The following is a 10,513-nucleotide window of genomic DNA, read 5'->3' as shown; positions in this document are numbered from 1 at the left end:
CTCTCTGTGCTGTCGTCCCACTTTATCTGAAAGTCCTTCTCTGATTTTGTCTGGTCTACCTCACTATACTGTAGGCTAACACAACATACAGTACAAACACAGCTATGTACAGAATACAGCACGTCTGCAGCTCTTTAAGACTGAATACATATCAGATCCTTATCAAAGCACACACATGGACAGAAATGTACTGTGGTACAGTAGCCTTTGCCTGAAATCTGAGACAGAATTAACAAAAGACAAAATCTAGACAGCTCTGTTAAAGATCTGTACAGGAAAAAACACGGAACATATTTTACCAGCTGTATCATGGAATATGTTCAGGTATCGTTGGTGTTTTGAGCTAAATAATATTTCTCTGTGCAATTGTAACCAAGGCTCAGAGAATAATTTTATATAACTGAATAATGTTTGTCAAGGTTTAAAAAAAAAAAAAAGTATGTGATTCAAATTCCATCTGATAGGAATGTATAGCTTTGGTCTTTTATTAGCTCTGTAGAACCGTGATTTACAAGTGTTGCAGAGGTTCAGGGTAACAATGTACTCTTACATACAGCAGTCAGATGAGGGGGACGTTCCAGATCTTGTCAGGGGCGCCCAAACTCCATCTCAAGGTCTTCTTATTCTGATATGACTGAATATTTTCAGTTTTCTGTCACTGGAAATTCAATGACCCTGAGTTCCACAAGCACATCAATACAGGCAGCATGTGTTACATATTAAAATGACACAAACGTTGGCGATGAATACTTTTCTGTTAAAAAAAGTATAAGTAATTTGAGATGTGATTAGGCTTATGCCTATTTGATGAACAGGTTAGGTATATTGTACAGATTTAGATTGAGTCAATTGTAAAATTCAAAGTTGTATCTTTATAATGTAAATGCAGGTTAAACCGTGCATCATATATATTAAACAGCCGTGTAGCCTAATGACATTACAAAATATTTATGATGCTGCCGCCCGACCCTGATGACTGGCTCAGTGCACTAGCTCTATCTCCTGGTCCAAAGAGTAAATTACACTTACATTATGGCGTGGATATTAGGATATCGTGAAAGCGAATAAATACGACAATAGGCAATACTTAACACAAACAAATATATTAACAACTTACAAATAACTGAACATTTCTGCTTCCTTTTGCCTGTTACAAATTTTCCAAAATGTCAGGATTTTGTAACGCGCGTCTTATCAGGTTTAGCCAACCAAAAGAACTGTTCTTCCGTATATTAGCCAATAGAAAATTGGAATATAAGCCGGTCATATAATTGTTCAGTGGTGCGAAAAGCTGCCAAGAAGTAGATCTGCAAAACATGTAACTGTACTCATCTGTGTCATACTGCGAGTAGAGTTTATGCATGTAGGCCTAGTACATTGTCTGCAATCTACGCAGGTACTGTCGCGATTGCATGTGCACTAAATCCAATGTGACTACAGCAACACACTCGGCATGAGTAAGAGGACATGGACTGGGGATGGGTAGCACGGATTATAATATGAAAATAGCAGTTTTACCAGGTTGGAAGTTGAATATGCACGTTTATGGATAATAGTTTGAAGGAAATCTCATGTTTTGCAGTTTAATAGCGGGGAATCATGTTCCGGCAAAGTAAAACAGTTCTCCAGAAACTTCGATGTTTAAGGTGAGGTTACCCAAGTCTTGTATTTAGCTAGCTAGTTAGCCATCTAGCCATCCGTTCTGATGATGCCCTCTGTTCTGACAATGATAATGGACGTAACACGTTACAGCTAACATAACCTACATGAGAGTTACAAACGGGCCACATTGTCCCTTTACTCTAACGTTATTTTCCTTCAATTAGCCTGAGCAACACATCTGATGCAAGAGATGCATGATGCAAGCACACAATAACCTTCTCTTTCACCTCCAGTTTTCAGAGACAAAGTCAATGGAGGTACAGGACCACCTCAGCAACAGAGAGAGCACTGCAGTATCAGGCTGGACAAAAGATCCATGGCTTTACTGTCAAAGAGGTATGTAGCAGTGTTCGAACTTTCATTCAGTCAACCAGGTGTAATAATTATAAAACAGGTGTTTATTATAATATAGCAATGCATATTGTAAGGTAGATTCACATGGGCTTTAAATACAACCTCACATTTTAAGACGAGTTTTCTATATCTTTTACATGGTTTCATTTAAGAGTTAACTCAAATGAGAGCCTTTAAGATCCTCATGTTCCCTCCAGGTTGTTGCTGTTCCTGACTTGTTCCTGACAGCTGTCAAGCTAACCCATGACAACACAGGGGCTCAGTATCTGCATGCAGCCAGAGATGACTCCAATAACCTCTTCAGGTAAAGCTAGTATTTGTGGTAACCCAAGGTTTCAGGTTTTTTGGTCAATTCCCGCTGACTACAACAAATAAATAATCCCCCACACACAGGTGGTGCTGGTATAACACAACAAAGTATTCTTCTTCAAATCTTTATTAAATGAAGCCCATCTGGAAGTCATTAGACTAGACGCAGTGCATGATCTCCTCAAACAGACACTTTGTTACAAAGTATAAAATAGGCAAGCTGTTCAATTACAGACGTCCTTGTTTTCTGTACCTGCAGTGTTCAGCTCAGGACTACCCCCTTGGACAGTACAGGTGTCCCACACATCCTGGAGCACACGGTGCTGTGTGGCTCAGAGAGATACCCCTGCAGAGACCCCTTCTTCAAGATGCTCAACAGGTCTCTCTCCACTTTCATGAACGCCTTCACAGGTACTGGTGGAACAGCAGAGATCCCAGTTAAAGAACCGACTGTGTGTGTGTGTGTGTGTGTGTGTGTGTGTGTGTGTGTGTGTGTGTGTGTGTGTGTGTGTGTGTGTGTGTGTGTGTGTGTGTGTGTGCACAGGTGTACGTTATAGTCATGAAATTGCTCTGAAAGTCTCTCAACTTCATTTCATCTTTTTACATTTGATGTAATCCTGTTGTCTTTTGTTCACAGCCAGTGATTACACCATGTATCCGTTTTCCACACAAAATGCCAAAGACTTCCAGAACCTTCTCTCTGTCTACCTGGATGCAGTCTTTTTCCCTTGCTTACGGGAATTAGATTTTTGGTAAGTGGATAATTTTGTGTTGTTACCTTGCGGTTTAGTGTTTTAATGTTTCTGTTTTGCCTAAAGGGATATGACATTCTATCTCATTTCATCACACTATCATCTAAAAATGGTGACTGTCAAAGGCAGGAGGGATGGAGACTAGAGAATGAAGACCCTACAGATCCCAGTACACCACTGGTCTTTAAAGGCGTTGTCTTCAATGAAATGAAAGGAGCCTTTGTGAGTTTCAATTTTTTCATCTGAAAAGTATTGTGTTACATATAATAAAAACACATTGTTCTGGATTTGTTTAGAAAACCCAATGAAGCCTATTGTGGCATTGCAATAGATCTTAAATGTCCTTTTTATGAATGTGTTTCTAGTCAGACAACGAGCGAGTGTATGCCCAGCATCTGCAGAACAAGCTGTACCCAGACCACACCTACTCTGTGGTGTCTGGAGGGGAGCCCCTGGCCATCCCCGACCTCTCCTGGCAACAGCTCAGAGACTTCCACGCCACGCACTACCACCCCAGCAACGCACGGTACAGCACACCACCACCCCAGCAACTCACTACATCACTGACTACGAAAAAAAAACAAACATGGATCAATCCCCAAATAAACACCCTACTGTACCTTTAATAAGCGACTGTGAGTGCTGGGACGTAGACGCTGACCAGGTGTTGTTTCCTAACGTCCCCCCTCAGGTTCTTCACCTATGGTGACCTGCCCCTGGAGCAACATCTGAAGCAGATCCAGGAGCAGGCTCTGTCCAGGTTCCAACGCAGCGAGCCCAACACTGCCGTCCCCAACCAGCCTCACTGGAGCAGCCCGGTCAGTCTCCCACTTCCTGTTTACGTCCCCTCCACACGCCAACAGCACAGCGGCGGATTGGGTTGTAGAACGCATACTTGGCCAATCACATACTGAAGAATTGACTGCGGGTTGTCCTGTTTGGCACAGTGCCGTCAAGGAGTTTTGCTCTGTCATCCACAGTGTGATTTGCATGGTTATAACATTGGTGTTTGTGCCTGGTGGGTCCACAGAGAGAGGAGCATGTTACGTGCAGTCCCGACGCCATGGCCCCTGACCCAGCCAAACAGAACACCATGTGTATGAGCTACCTGCTGGGAGAGTAAGCCTCCATAGTAGCAACAGGCATGTGTAAGATAGAACCATGGTCTTTCCCTAGGGGCATCTGGCTTACTGATGTCATCAACCTATGTAGGTCAGCTTGGGAGAGCAGATTACTGTTTGCCTGCTTGTTGGCCCGATTATGGGGATGTTTCACAGTTGTAATTTGCTTGTTCCCTCTCCACCCCTGTTCCCAGCATCACAGATACGTTTGAAGCCTTCACCCTGAGTCTGCTGTCCTCCTTGATGATCTCTGGGCCCAACTCTCCGTTCTACAAGGCCCTCCTCGAGCCCAACATCGGGACAGACTTCTCCTCTGTCGTCGGGTACGTGTCATAGAGGGAGGGATCTTGCTTATCATCGTCCGGGCTGTGTTATCTGATGACACACAGTGTTATCAGATTGTAACGTCTCAGTGGAAGGGAGGGGAAGGAAATGTGATGGCCTGTCTGGCCTGCTTCAGTAAAACCAGTTGAATGTCTTGCCCAGATATGATGGGAGCACCAAAGAGGCGTCGTTCAGCATCGGTCTCCAAGGGATGGCTGAGGAGGACATCGAGAGAGTCAAGAGCATCATCGGCCAAACCGTGGACGACATCATCGCGTGAGTATGCCGAACGCTCCGTCTCGACCGTTGACCGTCGCGGTGACGTTCCTTCTCGACCTGAACGCTGAGGGTTCCCTCCGTGTTTTGCGCCGCTGCTGTAGGGAGGGCTTCGAGGACGAGAGGATCGAGGCTCTTCTGCACAAGCTGGAGATCCAGATGAAGCACCAGTCCACCAGCTTCGGCCTATCCCTGGCCTCCGTGAGTCCCGAGGCCTCCGTCCCTCCCCCCCCCCCCCCCCCCCCCTCTGTTTCTTTCTGTTTCTGTAACCGTGAGGATGTCCCTGACTGCCCTCTCAGTCCCTAACAGAGGAGAGGTGGGGGGGGGGGGGGGGGCATGAACACAGCTTCTACTGTGGAAACATCCTCTGTGATTGTCTAGGGAACAAAAGTGTTCCTGCAGTCCTTTGTGCATTCTGTGTTATGGTACGGTTAACAGGACAACATTTCTAACCGGATTGGAACGAAATAGCCTCTGAAATCCCTTTGAATACTTTGAGCTTTTGCTTGAGCCTGTCCTGGTATGCCAGATTAAGGAGTTCTGTGAATTTTGAGACAAACCCATTGGCTCAAAGCACACCTCTACAATCACAGCTTAATTATTCCCGACGACGACAAATGCTGCTCCTGTGGTGAAGCTCTGTAGGCGTCCACAGATGTCAGCGCCATCCGTCCTAATAAAGGTACCTGTCCACTTCTGGCTGCAGTATATCGCCTCCTGCTGGAACCACGATGGAGACCCAGTCCAGCTGCTGAAGATCAGTGAGGACGTTGCCAGGTTCAGACAGGCCCTGAAGGACAACCCCCGCTTCCTGCAGGACAAGGTTCAGCACTACTTCAAGGTGAGGGAGGGCTTTTGTACTTGTGAACTTCACATACAAACGTGCTTTCAAGGTAATATGTACACACCAAGGTATACATATCTGTATAGAACAAACCTTACTTAAACAGACAAAGACTAAAAGATAACTGACTGCTGATTCAACCATATACTGACAGGACATTCATTCAGTTGTATCCTATCACTCCCCAAGGTTCAATTCTGTATATGAGCTCCAGGTGTCCTCTCCCTTGCAGGACAACACTCACAGGCTGACCCTGACCATGAGTCCTGACGAGGCCTACCTGGACAAGCAGGCCAGGACTGAGGAGGACAAACTGCAGCTGAAGATCCAGGCTCTCTCTGACAGCGACAAACAGGACATCTACCAGAAAGGTGTGTGTGTGAGAGAGAGGAGCCTAATGCCAGTCTCGCTGGGACCACACACCAATTCATCAGCCTCAAAGGGATCAACCCTGTAGCCATAAACTACATCCAGGGAACAGTTAATTCTAGTCCTTTGTCTTCCATGTAGCTTTGATATATGTTGTAGCTAGTTTCTCATGTTAATAGCTGTAATTGTTGTTTATCTTCCAGGTCTCGAGCTGTTGACAGCCCAGAGCCAGACCCAGGACGCCTCATGTCTGCCTGCACTCAAAGTGTCAGACATAGAGCCCACGATAGCACTCACACCTGTGGAGCTGGGCACTGCAGGTACCCACTAACCAAACATACTCATACCCTAGCAGCCATGGAAATAGTACAGTACACACTGGCACTGTACACACTGGTGCACCAACACGGCCTCTTTTGCACTCGACCTCTATCGTACGGTACGTACACTCGGTGTACATCAGGGTGACTTGACCCTCACTAAACCCTCCCTCCCTCCCTGTGCTTCTACCGTGTGTAGGCGGGGTACCAGTGCAGTACTGTGAGCAGCCCACCAACGGCATGGTGTACTTCAGAGCCATGTGCAGCCTCAACACTCTGCCCGAGGACCTCAGGCCATACGTCCCCCTCTTCTGCAGTGTCATCACCAGGTCAGTACACGTTTACACCGAGTGTGCGTGTGCTATTGGGAGTTCATTTTACGTATGAGTAAGCTCGGGGGTGTTTTGAGTAGGGAGGCGTATGGGCTCTTTCTGGCTGGGCTGAGGAGTGTGTATAACATGTGTGTGTGTGTGTGTGTGTGTCAGGCTAGGCTGCGGGAGCCTGGACTACAGGCAGCAGTCCCAGCAGATGGAGCTGAAGACAGGAGGCATGTCGGTGTCGACGCAGGTCATCCCCGACTCGTCCGAGTTGGACGTGTACGAGCAGGTCAGTGTAAAGGCCTCGGGCACACGCCGTCTCCCTCGGCGACGCTGCAACGCTGCCGTCTCCCTCGGCGACGCTGCAACGCCGCCGTCGCAGCGAAGACCTGTGGAGGCGGCGTCTGTTCTGACACTTTGTGTCTGGTCTGTGGGCTTTGAGGATGGATGTTAAACAGTGTGGCTTATGAGTGAGGTTCTGACCATGTCCTGTTCTCAGGGCATCCTACTCAGCTCTTCCTGTCTAGAGAGGAACCTTCCAGACATGTTCCACCTGTGGAGCGACACCTTCAACAGGTGGGCACTCCAAACGGTAGACCCAGGCTGGGGGTTATGGTTCATGGTCGTCCTCCTCTCCATGGTTGGTTCGCTCCCCTGATGTGCTCCTCCTTCCCCAGCCCCCGCTTTGACGACGAGGAGCGCTTTCGATCGCTGGTCATGATGTCGGCGCAGGAGCTGGCCAATGGGATCTCGTACTCGGGTCACATGTACGCCATGAGCCGGGCGGCCCGCAACCTGACCCCTGCTGGTCACCTACAGGAAGTGTTTGGAGGGATGGACCAGGTGAGAGAGGCCAGCGTACAGGAAGGGGGTGATCAAAACACACTTTTAACCCCCCCCAAAAAAGAACTGTTGGGGTATATATACATTATGACAGTACAGGAGGAGGTGATTTGATTGGCCAGTGTTTTGTGTGACTGGCAGGTCAAGTTTATGAAGAGGATGGCTGAGACACAGGATCTTTCACTAGCACTACGAACTCTTCAAAGGATCAAGAGACACCTGCTCAACCCGGAGAATATGAGGTACACTCCCGCAGCAGACTGTCAACTGTGTTGTCGTATCAGCATGTCGTGTGCGTGTATGCATATCCGTAGACACTCACTGGATGTAGGTACACCATATGGACTCACAAGTGTTTTTGTTTTCCTCCGGACAGGTGTGCCCTGAACGCCACTCCTCAGATGGTGTCTGGGGCCGCTGGCCAGCTGGAAGACTTCATGATCAACATCGCAGCCAATAAGAAGCTGCGCAAAGACGTCAGACCAAATATCACTGAGGTATGACTGTTATGTTATCATAATAACCGTGTCATAACTTCAGGGGAGTTGCCTTGTAAATCTTACTGTGGAGATGATACTTGAAATGGCTGAATCACTTTTAACGTGACCCATTTCCATTTTTCTTCTTTTCGTCCTAACAGAGACCATTGAACCCACTGGAAACCCCTGGGTCTGGGCCCAGTAGAAAACTCATTTCAGTGAGTATCACCTTCATGAAACGACCCTGATTTGAACACTTTCAATATTCACATTCTCATTCATTCCTAGGCAGAAGGGGTGGGGTGTTCACTAACGTTTGTTTCACCCTCAGGAGCCTCACTTCAAGCCCTGCCAGATGAAGACCTTCTTCCAGCTTCCGTTCCCCATCAACTTTGTCAGCGAGTGCATCCGCACGGTCCCCTTCACCCACCAGGACTACGCCAGGTACCTGGTCCCCACCTGCACACCGTGGTCCAGCCCTTTCTAGTGGGGTCACAACCCTTTTTTGATCTCCTCCACTTTACCTGGTCTCTCAGGTTTTCTAACTCAATGGACAGTCCACAATAGAGAAGACAATGGACTGTATGCCATCTATATTACCTACCACATCCATGTTCTTTCAATCAATTTTCCTCTCCAGTCTGTGTCTCCTGGCGAGGATGATGACAGCCAAGTTCCTGCACGGAGAGATCCGGGAGAAGGGAGGAGCCTATGGGGGCGGGGCCAGAATGGGGGGAGGAGGCCTCTTCACCTTCTATTCATACAGGTGTGTACGGGGGACCCCTGTCATGTAACATCTGCTCTGCCTCGACACAATTTCTCCCGAAACCCCTTGTTGTAAAACCACGACCACCACAACATGGGTTCGTCTGCTCAGGTGCTATTTGAGTTTCCCTGAACATGTCCACGTTCTTGTAGGGATCCCAACTCGATGCAGACCCTGTCGGCGTTCCGGAAGGGTGTGGAGTGGGCCAGGGAGGGCCAGTTTACCCAGCAGGACATTGACGAGGCCAAGCTGTCAGTCTTCTCAGCGGTCGACTCTCCCGTCGCCCCGTCAGATAAAGGTGAGACGTCCACCGTGAGCACAACCCCCGCTGCCGTGATGAAGATCAGGCCCCACTTCCTGCGTCTCAGTTCACATCCCAAATGCCAATTACTAAATGTCAGCTATTTGCATCTGTTAGAATGCGGGTTCTCCTCTTTTTTTTGTACTGTGTTTTTCCCTTTCATATGTATATTCAACTTTAGCTTGAGAACTTTAGCTTGAAAATAATAGCGATTTGTCGGTGAGGGCATACATTTGGGAATTTCTTTGTTAACCCTTGTGTTATCTTCGGATCATTCTGACCCATCAGTCGTTGTGACCCACCGTCGTATTGCGACAACTTTACCGCATACAAAAACAAAGTGAGCATTTTCTTTTAACCGTCGGGCTGTCTCAGACCCCCCACATTGCGAAGGTTAAAAGAAAATTATTTGTATTTGTTTTTGTTTTGGGTAAAATTGGGTAAACACAACGATGGTTCGTTATGAACCTTTGGGTCATGTGACCCGAAGGCAGCACAAAGGTTAAAGGAATGTAACCCATAGTGTGTATTGTGAACACAGAGATTTCTGAAACCCCCGTCGTCATGTGACGTTGTGTTACTTCTCGCGGGGCAGGTATGGGTCGCTTCCTGAGTGGCGTCACAGACGAGCTGAAGCAGGGTCACAGAGAGAGACTCTTCGCTGTGACAGACAGAAGCTTGGTGGATGTCGCTGCAAGGTAGGAAACTAACCCTGAGCTTCTGCTACACATCGTTTTGGTGCTAGATTTCATTTTAGGATTTAGTATTATTTTATTTTTGAGTGGATAACATATTCTAGTATCCTGCTGAGCAGGATGCAGAGATGATATTGATGTAGCAAATCCTGTTTTTCTACCCAGGTACCTCGGTATTGGACAGAGAACATGTGGAGTGGCCATTTTAGGACCTGATAATGATGCGATCAAGAAGGACCCATCCTGGATAATAAAATAATGGATTCACGAACATGTTCAACACAAAACAGTGTCATAGCAGGTGAACATCAGTGTTATCCTTGTTGACTCTTTGATAAATGCTCTGAAGTGAACTCATGTCTCAATGAACTTGTGTCAAGGATTTTGGCCAATAATTATTTATTCCCCAAATCAGGCAAAAACTGTTCTAACCTCACATCAGCAGTCATTATGAACATATCAATATACACTCTTTCATTTAGTTTGATGTTAGGGTCCAAACCACTCCAACAACTGTACTGGTGAAAGAAGTATCAGCAGGTACATCATGTTACATGACAGGAAGTTTTTCATGTTATTTCCATAGAGTACATGTATTTATGAGAATTTGCTGGAATTATGTATCTATTAAACCTTTGACTGATGTAAGCTTGGTGTTACATTTAATAATATAACATATAAAGGAATGACCTTTTATTTTGACACTTATCTAACTCATGATACTCATGAGAATAGCCACAATATCACGAATGAATAAACACAGCATTCCAAATTATCATCA

At 46.6% G+C, this 10,513-nt stretch overlaps 1 protein-coding gene across 2 annotated transcripts; it reads left to right on the top strand.

Moving 5' to 3' along the window:
• Nucleotides 1–1,423: 1,423 nt before the first annotated feature.
• On the top strand, nucleotides 1,424–10,376 carry pitrm1 (pitrilysin metallopeptidase 1). Of its 2 annotated transcripts, XM_062482240.1 has the most exons (28): nucleotides 1,424–1,646; nucleotides 1,896–1,998; nucleotides 2,214–2,320; nucleotides 2,585–2,736; nucleotides 2,963–3,077; nucleotides 3,203–3,299; nucleotides 3,443–3,603; nucleotides 3,769–3,895; nucleotides 4,108–4,196; nucleotides 4,393–4,521; nucleotides 4,685–4,798; nucleotides 4,903–4,999; nucleotides 5,505–5,639; nucleotides 5,875–6,013; nucleotides 6,215–6,331; nucleotides 6,531–6,660; nucleotides 6,817–6,937; nucleotides 7,148–7,224; nucleotides 7,326–7,491; nucleotides 7,633–7,733; nucleotides 7,868–7,988; nucleotides 8,132–8,188; nucleotides 8,302–8,414; nucleotides 8,611–8,736; nucleotides 8,889–9,034; nucleotides 9,633–9,735; nucleotides 9,898–10,033; nucleotides 10,215–10,376. In XM_062482240.1, exons 1-27 carry the CDS (start codon nucleotides 1,600–1,602, stop codon nucleotides 9,989–9,991), a joined length of 3,084 nt encoding a protein of 1,027 aa, XP_062338224.1. In that variant the 5' UTR covers nucleotides 1,424–1,599; the 3' UTR covers nucleotides 9,992–10,033; nucleotides 10,215–10,376. The 2 variants fall into 2 exon arrangements, with proteins under 2 accessions (XP_062338224.1, XP_062338223.1); XM_062482239.1 differs by having other exon boundaries at nucleotides 9,898–10,376.
• Nucleotides 10,377–10,513: the final 137 nt, after the last annotated feature.

Source organism: Osmerus eperlanus, chromosome 16, assembly GCF_963692335.1.
Source record: "Osmerus eperlanus chromosome 16, fOsmEpe2.1, whole genome shotgun sequence".
NCBI classification, from domain to species: domain Eukaryota; kingdom Metazoa; phylum Chordata; class Actinopteri; order Osmeriformes; family Osmeridae; genus Osmerus; species Osmerus eperlanus.
This window is presented reverse-complemented; position numbering and strand designations above follow the sequence as displayed.

Excerpts from the sequence above, each read along its gene's own strand:
- pitrm1 (XM_062482240.1), top strand. The coding sequence starts at position 1,600 with ATGTTCCGGCAAAGTAAAACAGTTCTCCAGAAACTTCGATGTTTAAG. Across the intron at positions 3,604-3,768 it reads TACCACCCCAGCAACGCACG|GTTCTTCACCTATGGTGACC; the intron begins GTACAGCACACC and ends GTCCCCCCTCAG. Across the intron at positions 4,522-4,684 it reads GACTTCTCCTCTGTCGTCGG|ATATGATGGGAGCACCAAAG; the intron begins GTACGTGTCATA and ends TGTCTTGCCCAG.